General features: G+C 46.3%; 1 protein-coding gene across 3 annotated transcripts; it reads left to right on the top strand.

The window, feature by feature from the left end:
• The first annotated feature begins 6849 nt into the window (after positions 1-6849).
• On the top strand, positions 6850-19483 carry LOC141085402 (zinc finger protein 574-like). 3 transcript variants are annotated; one of them, XM_073570751.1, is made up of 3 exons: positions 6850-7129; positions 9955-10013; positions 16762-19483. In XM_073570751.1, the coding sequence occupies exon 3, from the start codon at positions 16789-16791 to the stop codon at positions 19303-19305; it is 2517 nt and encodes an 838-aa protein (XP_073426852.1). In that variant the 5' UTR covers positions 6850-7129; positions 9955-10013; positions 16762-16788; the 3' UTR covers positions 19306-19483. The 3 variants fall into 3 exon arrangements, with proteins under 3 accessions (XP_073426852.1, XP_073426851.1, XP_073426853.1); XM_073570750.1 differs by having other exon boundaries at positions 6850-7046; XM_073570752.1 differs by lacking the exon at positions 9955-10013 and having other exon boundaries at positions 6850-7046.
• The last annotated feature ends 1353 nt before the right edge of the window (positions 19484-20836 follow it).

Genomic DNA, 20836 nt, shown 5'->3' on the forward strand with positions numbered 1-20836 from the left:
AGCATCACTAAGTGGATAGACTGCTGCACAGTGTGCTCTGTCTGCTATGATGTAAATTAAAGAGTTAACTTGCATGGTGTTTTTTCAAATTTGGCAGTGTCACTCCTAGTGGAGAGTGACATGCCAGAGTAAGGAGACTTATAGGCCATGCAGTGCTCCTCTAGGAGCATTGCATGGCCTATAAGTCTTCTTACACTGGCATGTCACGCTCCACAAGACAATACTGCTTAGCCACCAGTCAGAGGCCCCTCATACAGCCAAATCAGATCTCATTCTTTGCACTGAGGAGGGGCAAACACCCTGAAACACGTCTACAAATTGATATTGTGATTTGGCTTTTAGACTAAGTCGTGTGGCAAGGCTTGTTAAAGAGTCGATATTGACTTTTAGGATTGCTACTTCCAGTAGGCTGCATTACAGTTGTAGTCCTCGTCGTCTTTGAAAAGGCAATTTTCATAGTCACATTCGGCAGGTACTTTAGTTTCCTACAGACTGGTGGGGGGTTCACATCCTGAGATCCCCATAGATTGCTCAATAGACCCCGTAACAGCTCCTGTCTATATGTAAGGAAGAGGACCGGGCTGTGGGTACCTCTGAAATGCCGAGGCCGCGTCCAGTGTTGCAGGGGGGAAGGAAAGAGGAGACTCAGTAGCGTAGCTACCGGGGGGGGGCAGAGGGGGCGGTGGCCCCTGGCCCCGCACTCTGAGGGGGCCCACCGGAGCTACACTAGTGTGACTATTGGCGTGCACAGCGCGCCCTTACAGTTACATTCTGCGGTAGGGCAGGGAGAATCTATCTCCCTACTCTGCCGCCCTGCCGCTATGGGCCCCTGAGAAGGCGGTGGGGGGTCCCGGTGCCAGCAGTGGGCCCCCCACCTAACAGCCAGCAATGTCGTCCTGGGCTATTCTGTGCGCACACAGGACCTGTGATGAGGTCACAGGAGAGGCGGGGTCAGGGGTCACATGATCAGGGGCTTCAGTGGCTGCAGGACTCTGCTGTGCTGGTTGTCATGGTGCTGGATGAGGTGAAGTTTGTGTGGGGTCAGGAGGGGTTTACAGGGTGGATGTAGCAGAGCTGTGTGTGTAGAACGTGTACGAAGCAGAGATATGCATGAATGAGGTGTATAGAGGAGCAGAGCCGCGTATGTATGGGGTGAGCGGAGCCGTTTGTGTGCAAGGTGCATGAAGCGGAGCCGTGTGTGTATAGGGTGTACGGAGCTGAGCCGTATGTGAACAAGATGTATGGAGCGGAGCCCCGTGTGTACGAGGTGTGCAGAGCGGAGGTCGTGTGTACAAGGAGTATGGAGCAGAGCTCCGTGTGTACAAGCTGTACGGAGCGGAGCCGAGTGTCTATAGGGGGTATCAGATGCAGTAATAGGGGCACATGCGGCAGCAGCGGATCAGCATTGGGGTATCAGGTGCAGTAATAGGGAAACATACCCCAATCCTGAGCCGCTGTTGCTGTATGTTTCCCTATTACTGCACCTGATACCCCAATCCTGAGCCGCTGTTGCTGTATCAGGTGCAGTAACAGGGGGACATACGGCAGCAGCGGCTCAGTATTGGGGTATCGGGTGCAGTAATAGGGGGACATACGGCAGCAGCGGCTCAGTATTGGGGTATTGGGTGCAGAAATAGGGACACTTATGGCAGCAGCAGGTCAGTATTGGGGTATCGGGCAGTAATAGGGGGGACATACGGCAGCAGCAGCTCAGTATTGGGGTATCGGGCAGTAATAGGGGGGACATACGGCAGCAGCAGCTCAGTATTGGGGTATCGAGAGCAGTAATAGGGGGACATATGGCAGCAGTGGCTCAGTACTGGGGTATCAGGGGCAGTAATAGCGACACACGATATCAGCGACTCAGCATTGGGGTATCAGGTGCAGTAATAGGGACACATGGCAGCAGCGGCTCAGCATTGGGGTATCAGCAGGATTAGGGGTTTGTGCAGGTTGGAGATAGATGGTGATGGGGCTGGAATATGAGAAGTGACACGTGTCGTTGTATTCTCTGTAGCAGATTCGTGGCTGGAGGAGTTGTCATGTCGGTCTGGGCCAGATGGAAAAGACGTGAAAAGTGAACGATTCCATCAGAAAGAACGTCAGCGGTAAGACACCAACTATAACTGTGCAGTAATCACATATGTTTTGTAGGACTTGTATTTACCACTGACCATATGGCGGTAATATCAATATTGGTCTTTATATAGAGATTATTTTCAGTAGCAGCACGGTCATCTGCTGAGGTTCTCCACTATTAGGGTGTGTCACTGAGTTGTAATCAAAGTTACCTGGTTAGGGGCCCACTCAGAAGTTTCGCTCCCCCCCCCCCCCCCGATCCAAAACCCTAGCTACACCTCTGAGGAGACTGAGGCTGTGTGTACACGCTGTGGATTAGCTGCGGATTTTGTAAAATCCGCAGGTCAAAATACCTGCGGTTTTACCTGCGGATTGCTCTGCGGTTTTTCATCTCCTCAATGGAGGAGATGGCAAACCGCAGCAGAATCCGCAGAAAGAATTGACATGTCAATTCTTTCTGCGGATTGAAAACCGCAGATAATCTGCGCGGAAATTTCCGCACCGTCTGCATTGCGGTTTTTGATTCCCATAGGGAATCATGCTACTGTACACCGCAGCAAAATCCGCAGCGTGTGCACCCAGCCTGAAAGAAGCCATGACCTGAAAGGAGGGGGCGTGGTAATCGAGGGGAGAAGGCAGAAAGTTCCCGCCGAAGAAGCGAGAGAGCAGGGCCCGGCTGTGCGCTGCGGAGCGAGTTGAAGCGCAGAGCAAAGACCTAGGACGGGTCAGTGAGGACTCCCGGGTACCATTGGGCGCACAGGGAGATGGGCGTCGAGTGAAGCGGTGCAAGCAGTCAGGTATCGGTGGGTGCATCGAGGGATGATCGCCAAGTGAGACATCGTGGTGTGTGCATCCAGGTGTTGGCGGGTGCGCAGGGGAGCACATGCCGAAGAGAGACTTTTGTGGAGCTTCCCAATCCCGCTCTGCAGTTTATTGGACTAGGGGCTCAGTGGGCAAAACTGGTGACCGCCCACTGCCGCCTAAAGCGCGACCATGTGCTGGGCGGGAAAGCCTGAAGGCGCAGTGTTGGCCTCCGCTGGCATTCATCAACTATCGGACTACAGACGACTAAAAGACAGTGGAGTCACGATAAGTTAAAGTTGATAGAAAGACTTGCGTTGAACCACAATTATACTGTTTAACTTGTCTCCCCCCTTCCTGTTATCTCCCTGCGAGGAGTTCATTATTGATAATTAAACCGCACTTGCTCTGTTCTGTTGCGTTACTGCATCCGTTTACCTGCTTTACATATGCACACTGCGCGGAGTCTGGATTTTGTAGTGCTTAGGCAGGAGCTGTGCAATTGGGGGTCTGTTGAGGGATTGCTGGCAATCTCAGGATCTGAATCCCCCTATCCCTTCAATCTGCTGGCAATTCAAGTAGTTGCTAACTTTGAAAAAACTCCATGAAAGTTACTGGAAGCTTTCCCAAGTTGGTATTTTCCTTTCTTTGACACTGTGGTGTATGGTGGGCACCGACAGACAACTTTATCTAGGCACGTCATTTAGATATGGCGCAGCAAACGGTTAGGGAATTTTCTACTAATTTTCTAGTAAAAGTAGGGAACCGTCTAAAAAAAAGAAGTGAAGCATACCACTGGAATTCCCTATTGCTCCAGCCACTGCTTCTTGGCCACTGCTGGGTTAGGTGGGCAGGTCATCACTTCCAGTCCAGGAACAGACCCCCAAAGCCGCAGCATTACCACAAGTAAATAGTATGGCTTCCGCCACAGAGCCATACAGTAATATAACATCCAAAGGGCACAAGGACACCATTAGGGGGAGCTCACTGCATACAGAAATCTTTCATGTATTTTCCATTGCAGAACTCTGACTCTTGGATTTGCAGTTTGAATTGCATGCGGTTTCTGGGCAGAATTCCATGCAGAAAGTTTCCAGTGTATGCCACTGGGTATGCATGGGATGTGGATATGTTTTTCAGGTGCATATTAATAAACCTGTATACAGCTACCATTAAGGTCAATGTGATCAAAATAAGCATACATCCAGCAATTTCTACCAAGACTCTCCTCCATGGCCAAGAATCCAGGAGAAAATAGAAGTATACTTGGACGTGCATTGTAGTTATTAGTACTAATTTATCGTAATAGCGCAATGCAAAAACACAAGTGACCTAAAAAGTACTTACAACACTCAGATCCCATCTAACACGACAGCAGACGGTGAACAGATGCAAGCGAGCAGCACTTATCAGCCGCATATTAACGAACGTATAGCCGGCCATTGCTGAACAGAACGCGAGGGAAGACAGAAACCAATGTTTTAAGACAAATCTTTTAAAAACTGGGACAGCCGGCGACTATAAGAATATCAATTGCATCAATTATTGCTGTGTTTATGGCCTGCGGCTAAACGTCTCCAAAGATAAATATAAGATCGCTGCTCTGCACATTAAATGGAACGTAACGCAGTAAACGCCGCTCACTTCTTACCGGAATCCAGGCAGATTTATATTCATTATTGTCACGACGGCTTTTTATGGAGCGGTTTCTTCTGAAATTGCAGTTTACTTTCTCAAATGGAGCACAGTGAGGGCAGCAGGGCATGAGACTTAAGGGTATGCAGACTTTTGAAATTAATCTGTTTTATATTCTGGGTTTATATATTCTAAATGGGCCCAGTTTGGTGAAAAAAATGAAAAGTAGTAATAAAACAAATCATACCTACTAGAATGTTTCCTTGCTGACTTCTTACTGCATGACCGCTGCAGCCAGTAATCGGCTGATTGGCTGCAGCCTTCCCATTCCATTCAATCGGGAGGATAGATGTGTATCCCAGGACATTCAGCGGTCCTGTAGGGGAATACGATTTTTTTTCTGATTTAAAACATTTTTTAAATTAGTGAACAACCCCTTTTATATAAAACATAAATGTTGCAAGCAGTGAGGTATGTGGAAGGACGTTACACATGACTACAGGATCACCATACTTCCCAATAATCAGCACACTTAAGAAGAGGACCTGTTTTCAGGTCAGAAGGGTCCAGTTTTTGCTCATATTTTATTCCTGTCGCTCCTCCTGAGTATTTCCTCTTTTAATTTTTTTTCAATCCGTCATACGGTTTCAGAGATATGGCCCTTTTTTTTAGCAGCAGGATCCTCTGGGGAGTGTCTTTAAAACTGTTCTGCATAATTACCCTATGAGCCAAGCCCCCTTGTAAAGACCATAAAAACTGGAACCAAACAAAAAGGTCCATATCTCTGTGCGGTGGATTAAAAAAAAAAATAAAAAAGCGGAATACTCAGGAGAGCAGAGGGAATAAAATAAGAACAAAAATGGGCCATTTTTAACCTGAAGACACTGAGACAACCCAGTAATATTCCCAATATACAGACTTTGTATATGCAGAAAGTGCCCCTTTTTGGGCTTGGGATTGTAATGTTGTCCAAGAAAAATTAGGACTGTTGGAAAGTATGGATCAGGCTTTGTTTGCATTGTGTAACCATGGGAACATGTAGGTCTGTATAGGAGCTGTAGACACAAAACGGTAGATATCTGGAGATGGAAGAGGGATGGAAGCCCCTGTAGGACAAAGTTACAAACAGCAATGAGCACAAGGTCCAATTAGGATAAGTCAGGGCAAATAACCCCTCCAGGCCTCCGTATGGACGCTGGGGCTGTGTCCTATGACTAAGCTGCCTGGCACCGTACATGGGAAAACAAATTTTTAGAATTGATTCTTTCTGAGAGAATTCAGCAATGAGCAGGTGATAACACAGTTCTGGAAAAGTTCACAAATCTGGTGGGGCAGTTTTTATAGTCTGGTGGTTTCACCCTGGAGTTTGCCCATTTACCAAATGTACTTAAGACATTTCAGGGGACATTCAGTTTATTAAAAAAAAAATCCTGCCAAAAATTGTAACACTAAATTCAAGGCGTTGTCCAGACAGCTAAGGCCGTGTTCACACCCAGCGTAAGTGCAGTTTTCCTTCTGCTGAAGCAGTAAGTCTTTTCTGATTAATATCGCATGGGGTCCTTATGCCTTTTTCTCCTTATTTGATGCATTTTTGGTGCGACTTTGAAGCATTTTTTAAGCCTTTTTTTTATCCTTTGCAACAAAAAAATTTGCTTCTAAATGTAAAAAATGCAATTGCGTTTTTTTTACAAGCGTTTTTTCAAGCTCATAAGGAAAAAAATGCACAAACGAAAACTCAAACTGTAAACGTAGCGTTCGCATGGAATCACGTCTCCTCGGCTTCAGCAGTTTTCTGCACAAAAATAAAAAAAGACGCAGCATTTAGTCACAGTGTGAATACGGCCACACTGCTTAGAATAATAAGAAAGAGAAAACTCACAAATCCTCCGCCAACACATCCCATAATGGGAGTAGTAGAAACAATGGCTTGCCTCGCAATAGCGAGGAGGAGAAAGACATTACTTGCCTCACATTTTTTTTCTAACCTCCAAAATATATATATATATATATATATATATATATATATATATATATATATATATATATATTAAAAAGGTTGGTGTCACAGTAATTGTACAGAGCAGAAAAATCACGTTTCCGGTTCAATTTTATAACACAACGCCGTGAAAACAAAACCGAAATAATAATAGCAGAATTGTGTTATTTTTCAACATTACATCGAGCTTGTAATTTCTGAGAAAAATAATCATTAAGTTTCGGTTTTTTTTTGTGTTTGTGGGGGGTTTATTTTGCCCATAACCAATATGGCGGCGGCAAACTACGTCACGTTAACGTCACATCCGTTATTTTCCTCCTCACAACACTGTTTAACAACCTGCGCTCTGATTGGTTACTTGTATAGTTCCGGTAGCCAATGGGTTGTGCCTTTGATTAGCAGGTGTCGAGAACGGCGCGGTGGCGGCTGACTGTACTGAGGCCAACGGTCAGTCCAGGAAGTGGTGTCTGACACCCGGGCTGCGACCTGCCGGTGTTTATTGTACTGCGGGACAGGCACTGCTGATAATTTAAAGGTACAGTACCGGTAATAAGCTGCGTGAGGAGGTGACGTGACAACTGCTAGAGGGAAGGGGGGAAAGGTTCTACGTATCAGCAGGTAGGAGTTACGGGTTCTGTAACTGAACTACATGTCCCAGCATGCCTTTCCAGCCGTGTGACATTCTATAGGTGCGGTATTTGGGCTGAACTATAGGCTATGTGCACACGGAGTTTTTTGGTGGTGCGGATTTTGTAGTAAAATCCGCAGATGTAGTCATAGGAGACCCCTGCAAAATATTAGACACGTACTGCAGGCAGATTTGCCTGCGGTTTTGCCTTGCGGTTTCACACCTAATGGATGAGGTGTGAAACGCATCAGCACAGCATTTTCCACTTTACCATTGAAAACAATGGTACTGTACAACGCACCTAAGGCTGAGTGCAGATGGACTTTTTGGCCCTGCGGATTTTTCCACGCAGAATGGAAGAAATCCACAGGTCAAATGACCTGCATTTCTCCTGCGGATTTCTTCCATTTTTCATGCGGTTTTCCAATGCGGTTCTCCCCCTGCGGATTTGGTGACAGGGGAGATGGAAAACCACACAAAAGAAGTAAAATGCTGCGGTTTTTTTTTTACATTGATTTTGAGGCTACTGTACATCACAATGCGGATATACAACGTTTCTGCGTGGTAAAATCTGCTGCGGATCCGCTGCAAATCTGCATCGTGTGCAAACAGCCTAGATCTGCTGCGGACCCGCAGAGCCTGAAACGCTGCGGATCTGCAGCAGAATCCGCACCGTGTGCACATACCCTAAGGCTGTGTGCATACGCTGTGGATTCTGCTGCGAATCCGCAGCGGATTTGGCCCTGCAGTACCATTATAATCAATTGAAAACAAAAACCGCAGTGCACACGGTGCGGAATTTTCCGCGGTTTCAAAACTGCAGCATGTCACTTCTTTGTGCTTAATCCGCAGCGGTTTTACACCTACTCCATTGTCCAGGTGTCAAACCGCAGGCTAATCCACAGATAAACCGCAGGTCTTTTGACCTGCGGATTTTGCAAAATCCGTGCAGAAAGTTCCGCAGCGTGTGCACACACCCTAAGGCTATGTGCACACGCTGCAGTTTTTGCTGCGGATCTGCAGCAGTTCTGCAGACAGTGTACAGTAGCATGTAAATCTATGTGATTTACAATCTGCTGTGCACATGCTGCGGATTTTTAACTGCGGAAAAGCTGCGGTTTCAAATCCGCAGAAATAAATGACATGTCTCTTCTTTTCTGCGGATTCTGCTGCGGTTTACCATCTTCTCCATTGTAGAGGTGATAAACCGCAGGGCAATCCGCAGGTCATTTTACCTGCGGTTTTACCTGTGGTTACGCAGATATAAATCTGCATACCAATCCGCAGCGTGTGCACTAGGGTGACCGCAAAAAATCGATGTGGGAATTTTGTCCGTCTGGACCCCACAAAGCGATTCCCCTTTCCAGATATTGAGAGAGCCAAAATTTGAGCTCGATCAAACGATGTTAACCCGTGCCGCTCGTCGCTCAAAGTTTGAAAAAATCCAAATTGAAGTATTTTAAGATTTAGGTATTTTGCATAGTCTGTTAGACTATAAAGAATGTGACAACAACATTGCAGAAATAGCCCTGATCAAACTTTCGAACCATTTGTGGTATTTGAATGCAGAGTTGGTGGGATTATTGTTTTTTGATCCCACCATTACAGACAATGAAAAGTTGTTAATGGCTAATAAATTGCTCAGTAGCACAGATGAACCATCAGAGCACGCTAGGGTTGTAAATCCAAAAGTTAGGAAAGAAAAATTAAAAGAGGTAGGAAGTAACCGACTTTAACGACCTTCTGACAAAAGATGAAGAACAAAAGCAATATGTCCTGCAAGTTGTAAGCAAATGCCGAGCATTATATTCTGACGTTTCAAAAACTACTTTAACAAAAGCTCTAGAATAGATTAGATAACTATGTAAAATTATCAACTCATGTAGGTTAGCGTGCTCTGATGGTTCATCTGTGCTACTGAGCAATTTATTAGCCATTAACAACTTTTCATTGTCTGTAATGGTGGGATCAAAAAACGATAATCCCACCAACTCTGCATTCAAATACCACAAATGGTTCGAAAATTTGGTCAGGGCTATTTCTGCAATGTTGTTGTCACATTCTTTATAGTCTAACAGACTATGCAAAATACCTAAATCTTAAAATACCTCAATTTGGATTTTTTCAAACTTTGAGCGACGAGCGGCACGGGTTAACGTCGTTTGATCGAGCTCAAATTTTGGCTCTCTCAATATCTGGAAAGGGGAATCGTTTTGTGGGGTCCAGACGAACAAGATTCTGACATTTTTTTTCCCCCCCCATATGAGATCCGGTCACCCTAGTGTGCACATAGCCTAAGACCCTGTGCTGTCAGTCAGAAGGCATGGATTTTATTAACTCCTTCATGGCTGTGCCTGTTCTGGCCTCTCTTAAACATTATTTTTACAAATATCAAAAACTGACTTTTTTGCTTGCAAACTTTTATTTTTAGTTATTGGCGTTGTTGCAAAACCTTTTTTTTTTTTTTTTTTGTCTGCAGCTTTATATTTTTTTTTTTATTACTGCCAAGAGATCGGTTTTGGCTGCAAAAAAAAAAAAAAAGAAAGCAACATGCGAACATAGCCTTATCCTCTCTAGATGCCGTGGATGCTATTGAGTGCGGCATCTAGGGAGTTAAACGGCCGGGATCTGAGCTGGCTCTGATCTCAATAACTGCTGCTATCGCTGCTCCAGATCTACTATTCCAATTTAAGAAGCATTTTCTGTTTTGGGTGAGGGTGAGTAGGGTTATGGCAATCCCTTGTTCTTGTGCAGGCATTGGCCTTGTGCACCACATGTCCATCGCTGATGCAGTACGTGTCTTAATATTTTGCAGGGGTCTCCTATGAGTGCATCTGAAGCGGAGCTCCCGGAATTTGTGCACTATTTTAGCAGGTAACGTACAGACAGATCCCAGGCATTATGTTTTTATTTTTTTATTTTTTCTCCCTGATTATTAACCTGCAAGTTGCAAATGCGATCTAATTTTCTTCCAAAAGCCGTACTTGCTGCAGGCCCCCTGTGTTGGTTATTGCTCTTTAACTTGGTGTTTTTGCAAGAGGAAGGATCCTTCGTGCAATGTACTGACCCTACCAGTCCACCAGAGGGCGCTCCGTGTGGCCTCTGCTCCAGCAGTCCACCAGAGGGCGCTCCGCGTGGCCTCACCTTTGTTTTCAGCAAGTATCATCCATGTGTCCTATGGGGAATTGAGCAGTGCCGGACCCAGGGCTGCCACCAGGAATTTCAGGGCTCCATACTGACATTTTCAGGCCACCTTGAGACTCTTTCCAGGCTCCACCCTTGCTCTGCCTCCACCCCTCGAACCTTCCTCAATCCCACCACCCACTCTTGGAAAAACTCCACTTCTGCACCTCGTACTCACCAATTAAACATTAACAGTTCCCATCTAACACCATATCACATACATAGCCAGCAGCTTTTATTTTTGGCCAAAAGATTGTTTAAGCCGCCACCACAACAAGGAGACTCTTTTGGCTGAGCTCTACTCTAATCTAACCTATTAAACATTTGTTAAAATACCCAATATGCTTTAGTTATTTCTTCTTATTTTTCTTTAAGGGATTGTGTAATTTTTTTAAAATGACCAATATCACCACATACAAGGTACAAACACCGTCACACCATGGCTGGACCACATATTACCACCATATAGTGACCGAATAATACCACATACAGGACGCAAATACCGCCACAACATGACCAGGCCACATATTACCAACACATAGTGACTGAATACTACACTACTGATCATTAAAGGGAACCCGTCACGAGTTTTTGAACCTATGAACAAATGCCACCACCTTTAACTGCTCCTGTGCTGCATGCCACAAACGTGTCTGTCAGCTCCTGACACCCCCTTTATGCCTCAAAAAATACCATTTGATATGCTCACGCGCTTTATGTAAGTAAGAGTGGTCCGGTCCGATGGGCGTTTTTGCTGCGGCGTACATCCCTCCTCTCTGCTCCTAATCGCGTCATCCACATAGCAAACCTAGAGCTTGCGCCTGCGCAGTAACCTCACAGGACCACTCGGGCATACTTTGCCCTTCTGTGAACAGAGCATAAAATAGCAATGTGCAAGTGCATAGTTGTGATTGCTGTAAATGGTGAACTGAGATCTCGCGCCTGTGCAGTAACCTCATTCAAATGACGGCGCAATGCGCTTTCATAGTGCTGATTAATGCTCTGCTCACAGTAGGGCAGAGCAGAGTGCGCTTGCGTGGTCCTGTGAGGCTCCTGCGCAAGCTCTCAGTTCGTTATGTGGAGGACGCGATTAGGAGCAGAGTTGAGGGACGTACGCTGCAGCAAAGACGCCCACCGGACTGGACCACTTATTTACATACAGCGTGGGAGCATATCAAATGGTATTTATGGGGCCATACAGGGGGAGTCAGGAGCAGACAGACACATTTGTGGAATGCAGCACAGGAGCAGTTAATGATGGTGGCATTTGTTCATAGGCTCAAAAACTGGTGACAGGTTCCCTTTAATAAAAAAAAATACTATTATCATAAGTGCCATTACACACACGAGCTCTGTATAGAACACCACAACACAGACGGCGACAACTCTGGCACACGGTGCAAACACGTTTCCTACAGCGGTGCTCCAGGTGCGCCGAACGTCTGTGGAGAAAATCCAATCTACACGAAGATTTCATCCATTATAAGTTCATGCTTAGAACATACAACACTGCCCTTCACCTCTCCAAACAAACCTATTTCAACACCCTCATCACCTCACTGTCCAATAACCCGAAACGTCTCTTTGACACTTTTCATTCTCTACTCAATCCAAGAGTACAGGCCCCAACCACGGAGCTCTGAGCTGACGATCTGGCCAATTACTTCAAAGAAAAAATTGACCAGATCCGACAGGAAATTATCTCCAAATCCCCTCATACCATGCACTGTCCTCCCTCCCCCACTGCATCTAACTCACTCTCTGATTTTGAACCAGTCACAGAAGAAGAAGTAAGCAGGCTCCTTGCATCTTCTCGCCCAACTACTTGCACCAGTGACCCATTTCCGTCACATCTCCTCCAGTCCCTTTCCCCTGCTGTCACCCCTCACCTAACTAAAATATTTAACCTCTCTCTCTCTTCTGGTATTTTTCCCTCCTCATTTAAGCATGCCATCATACATCCACTACTTAAAAAACCATCCCTCGACCAAAACTGTGCCGCTAACTATAGACCTGTCTCTAATCTTCCCTTCATCTCTAAACTCCTGGAACGCCTGGTCCACTCCCGTCTTATCCGCTATCTCTCAGAAAACTCTGTTCTCGACCCTCTCCAATCCGGTTTCCGCTCTTTACACTCCACTGAAACTGCCCTCACTAAAGTCTCTAATGATCTGCTAACAGCTAAATCAAATGGTCATTACTCCATGCTAATTCTCTTGGATCTCTCTGCAGCATTCGACACTGTGGATCATCAGCTCCTCCTCACTATGCTCCATTCCATTGGCCTCAAGGACACCGTTCTCTCCTGGTTCTCCTCCTATCTCTCCGACCGCTCCTTTACTGTTTCTTTTGCCGGTTCCTCCTCCTCTCACCTTCCCCTTACTGTTGGGGTTCCTCAAGGATCGGTTCTAGGCCCCCTCCTCTTCTCCTTGTACACTGCCCCTATTGGTCAAACAATCAGTAGATTTGGTTTCCGGTACCATCTCTATGCTGATGACACCCAATTATACGCTTCTTCTCCTGACATCACGCCAGCCTTTCTAGAAAACACTGGCGATTGTCTAAATGCTGTGTCTAATATCATGTCCTCACTATATCTGAAACTGAACCTGTCAAAGACTGAACTCCTTGTGTTTCCTCCCTCTACTAATGTACCTATACCCGACATTGCTATTTCTGTGTGTGGTTCCACTATTACTCCCCAGCAACATGCCCGCTGTCTTGGGGTCATACTTGATTCCGAGCTTTCCTTTGCCCCCCACATTCGATCACTGGCTCGCTCTTGTCATCTGCACCTCAAAAACATTTCTAGAATTCGACCTTTTCTTACTTTTGACTCTGCAAAAACTCTTACTGTTTCTCTTATTCATTCTCGTCTCGACTATTGTAACTCTCTTCTAATCGGTCTCCCTCTTACCAAACTCTCCTCTCTCCAATCTGTCTTGAATGCTGCAGCCAGGATCATATTCCTCGCCAATCGTTACACCGATGCCTCTACCTTGTGCCAGTCATTACACTGGCTACCCATCCACTCCAGAATTCAGTATAAACTTATTACCCTCACCCACAAAGCCCTCCATGGCTCAGCACCACCCTACATCTCCTCCCTTGTTTCAGTATACCACCCTACCCGCGCCCTCCGTTCTGCTGATGACCTGAGGTTAGTATCCTCAATAGTCAGAACCTCCCACTCCCGTCTCCAAGACTTTACACGTGCGGCGCCAATTCTTTGGAATGCACTTCCCAGGTCAATACGATTAGTCCCCAATCCCCACAATTTTAAGCGTGTCCTGAAAACGCATTTATTCAGACTGGCCTATCGCCTCAACACATTAACCTAACCTATCCCTGTGTGGCAGAGCCAAAAGTTTTACCATAACCAGGTTCCCAGCATCATGTTCCCACATGCTTTATGCATCCATTAGCCCTCTGTGTCTGTACTGTTACACACTTAACATTATGGCTGGTCCATACAATCAGAGCAACTGTTACCACCCACCTTTCGTGTCTCCCTCTTTCCCCATAGACTGTAAGCTTGCGAGCAGGGCCCTCACTCCTCTTGTTATTTGTTATAATCTACTGTATGTGATTATTGTTATGCTGTAATGTCTATTGTCTGTACAAATCCCCTCTGAAATGTAAAGTGCTGCGGAATATGTCGGCGCTATAAAAATAAAATTTATTATTATATACAGGTGCATCTCACAAAATTATAATATCATCAAAATGATAATTTATTTCAGTTCTTCAATACAAAAAGTGAAACTCATATATTATATAGTCATTACAGAGTGATCTATTTCATGTGTTTATTTCTGTTAATGATTGTGGCTTACAGCCAATGAAAACCCAAAAGTCGTCATCTCAGTAAATTAGAATACTTTATAACAGCAGCTTGAAAAAATGATTTTAAAATCTGAAATGTTGGCCTACTGAAATGTATATTCAGTAAATGCACTCAATTCTTGGTCGGGGCTCCTTTGGCATCAATTACTGCATCACTGCAGTGTGGCATGGAGGCGATCAGCCTGTGGCACTGCTGAGGTGTTATGGAAGCCCAGCTTGCTTTGATAGCAGCCTTCAGCTCGTCTGCATTTTTGGGTCTGGCGTCTCTCATCTTCCTCTTGACAATACCCCATAGATTATCTATGGGGTTAAGGTCAGGCGAGTTTGATGCCAATCAAGCACAGTGATACTGTTCTTTGTAAACCATGTATTGGTACTTTTGGCAGTGTGGTCAGGTGCCAAGTCCTGCTGGAGAATGACATTTCCAACTCCAAAAACCTTGTTGGTAAAGGGAAGCATGAAGTGCTGTAAAATTTCCTGGTAGATGGCTGCGCTGACTTTGGTCTTGATAAAACACAGTGGGCCTACACCAGCAGATGACAATGCTCCCAAACCATCACTAATTGTGGAAACTTCACACTAGACCTTGGAAATCAAGGTCCCAGAGTCTGAGGAAGAGTGGAGAGGCCACAATCCAAGCTGCTTACAGAAGTGCGTCTGAGGACACATGTTCAGTTGATTTCTATTGCCCTGCAGGACTTGCTTCCCGCACAGCAATAGGAGATGCCAGCAAATCAGTGCATGCACGTCGCCGGCGAATGATGTTGCTGTCAAGTGCTGGTGACGTCTCACCTAAAATGGTTTATGAAGAGGATGGCGCAGCCAAGTGAGGAGAATTTCCCCCCCCCCCCCCCCTTTGGTACTGAAACCTGCAATGGGTGGGGGGAGACCAGGGTCACCTCCTTACCGGGCCCCATACTCCAGTAAGGGCAGTAATGCCCTGGCCGGACCCCTATAATTTTATTCACCCTCATAGAACGTGCTATGTATAGACCAGAGTTGGTACAAATCGATTTATATGACCCCGTACTTCGGTCACTTCTGTAATCTGTGATCCCTGAGAAGTGGCTTCTACCTCCCGCCATCCTTGGCTCTCCTTTTGATTAACTGGCCTGGCTTGACGCTTGTGATGCACCAGGCTGGCTAATCAAAGAAGACCCTATCTGTGCACCTAGCTACTACACAGGAGTGCTGTGCTTTCAACAGTAATCAAAAGAGCCACAGACGCAGTCAGACCAAAGGTGATGCTCACAATCTGACAATCGATCAGGTTCCGCCAACTCGCCCCCACTCTAACGTAAACCTATGCTACAGGTGTGAGTTCTGCAAATACAGCCACATGGTTCCTTATGATGGCTGCTCACGTCCAGACCTGTAATGTGACACATCCGCTACTGATAGTACGAGCTACGAGTCTGTAAGGGGGGACATGACCAACAGCTGGGTCCTCAGCAATCGTTCTAGATGTGGGATAGTGAGTCCAGAGCCGGACGTTGTGCCGCAATGTTTCCTAATTTCTGCTGCTGCTTCTTATGAGTGGGAGTTTCGTGCAGGTCGTGCACTTCTGTGTGCTCGTATCTCCCCCATCCCCTTGTTTACTATGTGGAAATTTGGTTGACAGATGTGCAATTTATTTGCTGATATAATGTTATTCCATAAAGGAGATGTCCTCAGACAATGTATTGCTTCAATCCTTATATCAGTGTTAAACAGATTTTTTTTTTTTTTTTTGTATTTCTTTATCACCACCAATGATCTTGAAATGTGTTTACTGAGCCTCATAATCACTTGACTTCTCCAGTTCTGTAGAGATCAGTGCTCAGCTGCCTCATTATCACAGGCGGGAATGATCACACTTCTATGCACAGTAGATAATACAGGATCCACCAATCACATAGGTGATGTTACAACTTGCCGCCTCCTCCTCCTGTATAATCACTGATAACACAGAATCCCATCATTCACAGTATGTGATGTCACAGCTCGCCTCCACCTGTACAATCACTGATAACACAGGGTCCACCATTCATAATAGTCAATGTCACAGTTCATCAGATGCCTCTGATTCCACTTTTCCCCCCCGGGGAGGCTTTGTGTGTTTATTTGATCCTCCTTGGACCTCATTCAGACAGCTATAATTTCCATTTTAGCATTTTTTTTTTTTTTGTTTTGGCCTCATCTGTAGAGGTCTCCAGTCTTGTTAATAAAGGTGATAAAAACCGAGGTTGGGCAGAATGTGCCGCTATAATGCGGATGCTGAAATGCGCTGTGTGAATGAGGCCGCACTCCCTGGTAGCTGAGGAGTAGAGTCTGAGACTGTTCCCACACACATTGGATCCCGCTGAGAGCTGCAGTATTTGATGAGGATCTCTACAGCAGTGCCTCTCCTCTGCCTGCTTTTGGGTTTCTGCCATTTGCTAGCTTTAATCCCGCCTGATCTCACCGCTTGGCACAGCGCTGCGGAGATCAGAGTAGTTTTTGGCCCGATTTGCACATTTTTGTCCCCTGGTTTGCTTCCTTTCAGATTCGTTTAGTAATGTCTCAGAGATGGCTCTGCGAATCTCTTACTCTTGTCTTCTGTTTTTCTTGACAGGTCATTAAAAAGATTGGGTGAGCAGAAATGTCGGAAGAGACAGTTGTGTACCTAGAGCACCGCTACGTGTGCTCAGAATGCGGGGAGGAATTTCCCAACTTGGGGGATGCTGTCCTGCACCAGCAAAGCCACACCACCGCTGCGCCGGAGCCCCAGTACCAGGTTGTCGGTCTCAGCTCTCAAGAAAACCAGTATCAATGCCTGGAGTGCGGGCAGCTGCTGATGACTCCTGGGGACCTGCTCACTCACCAGGAATTGCATCTCCGGTTACTGAATACATCCAAGTCCGAGAGCCCTAAAACCAAGCGACCATCCCGCAGCGAGATTCATTACGAGTGCCCAGATTGCAAAGCTTTGTTCAACAGCCAGGATGTATGGATGGCCCACAGGTACACACACATGGAAAACCAGGAGGTGGCACAGTCAAAGGTTGTGCTGCAGACTGAAGAGCATGTCCTGGAGGATACGCTGCAGCTTATGTGTAACCCCTCTGCTCCTGGCGAGGTCCATCTTGTGGCAGGACAGCAACATTTCCATGTACCAACCCCATCCTCTACTGCGCAGGTGCTGGTGGACTTGGAGCATTCTTACAAGAAGAGCGAGGGCATCGGGGAGGACTGCGCCGTAGAAGTCTTGTTTTATAAGTGTTCCGAGTGCACTCAGCTTTTCCAAACACCTGAAGAGTTCCTGGATCATCAAGCTACTCATTTTCAAGGACAAGAAGGTGGTCAGCAGCTTGAGGAATTGCAACAACCCACTGAGGATGAACCCGCTGGTGACCAGATGCAGAAAGAGACACCCGCTGCTGAGAACGGTGAACAGAGTAACAGCGATGCTCCGCTTCCCTCTGAAGGGGAGAAGGCGACAGAGGATGCTACTTTGTGTTGCTCTCCGTGCGGAATGACTTTTACAAATGTCGGTGAACTCGAGGTTCATCAGTTGTTACATCAGACTTGTCCCTTTAATTGTCCATTGTGCAGCAAAGTGTTTCCTACATCTCCAGAGTTGGAGGAACACCTCCGATCACATCAAGGAGAGTCCCATTACCTTTGTATGGATTGCGGCCTTGGTTTCGCCAGCGAAACCGTCCTATTAAATCACCGCAGAACCCATCTCTCTGACCCACTGTACTCTTGTGAATGCGGACTGACGTTCGTTAACATGACAAAGTTCCTGTATCACCGGCGTCAGCATAACAACAAACCCCGGGAGCCTGCACTGCCGGCAGCGGAGGAGAAGAAAAAGAATTGCACCTTCCCGAGTCCTGCAGGAGGGTTTATCTGCACGTGTGGTAAAGAATTCCCTTCACCTGCGCAGCTATTACGGCATCAGCATTTTGTGCATTCGCTTGAAAGGAGACACAAGTGCCCGACTTGTTGCAAGCCCTTCAAAAAGAGGTCGCACTTACGAAACCACATGCTGACACACACCGGGGAGCGGCCCTATTCTTGCACAGAGTGCAGTAAGTCCTTCAACTCCCAAGCCAACCTGCTACGGCACAAGCTTACCCACACGGGGGAAAAACCCCACAAGTGCCAGGTGTGTGGTAAAGCCTTCAGTCAGTCGTCCACGCTCCAGACGCATCTTTTCGTTCACAGTAAGGCATATCCTTACAAGTGCTCGGAGTGCGGGGTCAATTTCCACCGCCCGTACCGACTGCTCATGCACCAGTATCATCATACCGGTGAGTATCCTTATAAGTGCCAAGACTGTGGCCTTTCTTTCTTGCTCAAAAGGCTGCTTGAGGTGCACCAGCTCGGACATAAAGGTGATGCGCCATCTCGGTGTGCCGACTGCGGCACCAACTATCCTAGTGCACAGAGGTTAAAAAATCATCGCTGTAATCGAGCCGGTGGTGGAGCCGGAGAGAAGCTGGAGTGCCCTGTATGCGGCAAGAAGGTAAATTCTGATGCTCGACTGAATGCCCATGTTGCATCTCAGCACGGATGTCCAGGGAAAGGTAAACAACCAGTGTGTCCGCAAAGCAGACAAAAAGGCGGCGCCAAAAAATTGGAGTGTCCCGACTGCCAGAAAACCTTCAGCACTGAAACATCCTTACAAGTTCACCGCAGGATCCATACTGGTGAGCGGCCATACCCCTGCCCGGTCTGCAGCAAAGCCTTCCGACAATCCACTCACCTTAAAGACCACATGCGCCTACACACTGGGGAGAAGCCCTTTAAGTGTGATGTTTGTGGCAAAGCCTTCACCATTGCCGTCCGCCTATCCGAGCACAAGCGCATCCACACCGGCGAGAGGCCCCACACCTGCCCCGACTGCGGCCGAGCTTACCGCTCCTTCTCCAATTTGTGGAAACATCGAAAGCTTCATCGGGAGCAAACGTTACCACCGGCGGCCCACGAGTCCCACACTAACGACCTCTCCAGCACGGTCGCCATACTAGAGACTGTAGAAACCATTCCCATCATCGAGACGGTGGAAATTTTTCCCGAGGGCAGCACCATAAGTGTGCAAGATATTCAGTTTGAGACTCTGCAGGTGGAGAATATTCATTTGGGGAACATTCAGATTGAAACCTTATGATATTGTGAAGTAAAGGGCAGCGCGTTTCCGGTCCGTGAGATCAGAGGAAGTCTGCGGTTTATAACGAATCCGCGTTGATAATTGGTTGCTGTCAGAAGTCTGCATTCTTTATGTCCTTTCTGTATGAAACACTGTTGAAATTCCTATTTTAATTAAACCCTATAGTTATTAACCTTTACTGGCGGATCGTGGCATTCCCTCCGCATTTGTTTTGGTGTTTTTTTTTTTTTGTTTTTTTTGTTTTTTTTTTTTCTGTGGATCTAGCAGCAATTTTGCATGTTCTATCTACCTGACCTTTTGTAATTGGATTTCATTAAAAAATGTGCACATTTTAATGGAGCATCTGTCAGTGAGTTCTTTCTGATTTGTAACTTTTTTTTTTTTTTTTTTTTTTTTAAATAATATGACCATGAAGTTTAACTTCCTGTATTGTGACCAGAGCTCAGAAAGGAGACCGATAAAGCATTCTGTTATGGCTATATTGACGGAAACTTGACAGTCTCATGAGACTGTCTGGCTTGGGTTAATAGATCCGCAGCTGGTCTGTGCTCTGCCTGTAATACATGGACGTTTGAATGTGGCTTCAGCGTTTTCAAACTTTGTTGCTGACAGTTTCTCAGTTAACTCATTCTGCAGCCAGCAATAGACCGTGCAACATGCAGAACTTATTGAAGGCAAACGATGCAACATTTTTAATGGAACCCAATTGCAAAAATGATACTTGGCTTAAAATAAATACATGAAGAAAAAATGTAACCCACAATGCCAGTCTGAACTGAGCCCACACTGAGCTGGCGTTGGCTTTTGAAATCTGTGTCTCTACGGCTGGATTCATACTGGGCGCCAAAATCATTCAGGCAAGGTGCATGGATTTGTTATTCACCTGTACTTCCCAAGGACATAACATATGAATCTAGTGGGAATGACAATGGCACATGTTTTGGATTAATACTGTACAAGCGTATTTATTTTTGATCTATGCAAATGATGCTCGCTACCTGGAAACCATTTTTGTGTGCTGTACACACGTCGCTTTTAATACCAGTGTGGCTGGATGAGTCATGATGCTGTCACCATTGCAGATAGATGTAGTCTCTCTCGCGTCGCCCACGTGCATTGTCTCCTCCGCCCCCAGCCCCTGTGCAGTTGTTGATGCTGCAGGCAGGGGTGTGCTGCTCGAAAAAGCATTGTTTCAGGCATCTTTTACAGCGAGGTGGCAAGAGCCTCGCTGTGTACATGGGTCTGCGTGCCTCTGATGCACGTACATCTTGTGCAAGCAAAGATTGCTTCTGCAGCCCAGACTGCTCTTCTTCGCTCTGTCCCCCCCCTCGTCCTGTGTTGGGCACAGGCATCGCCATAGAAACAGAACCCTGCGAAGAAATGGAATGTTCATCAATAGTCTGAGCACAGGCACAGAATATAGAAGTTATAGGCAGGCCTGACTCATACTGGATGCCTGCGCTGGGGTATGCAAATGTGGAGGGTGTGCAAGAGCGGTAGCTGCTAACCATTTAGATGCTGCTGTCAATCT

Source organism: Dendrobates tinctorius, unplaced genomic scaffold, assembly GCF_039654945.1.
Source record: "Dendrobates tinctorius isolate UK_male_01 unplaced genomic scaffold, ASM3965494v1 ptg000028l, whole genome shotgun sequence".
NCBI classification, from domain to species: Eukaryota; Metazoa; Chordata; class Amphibia; order Anura; family Dendrobatidae; genus Dendrobates; species Dendrobates tinctorius.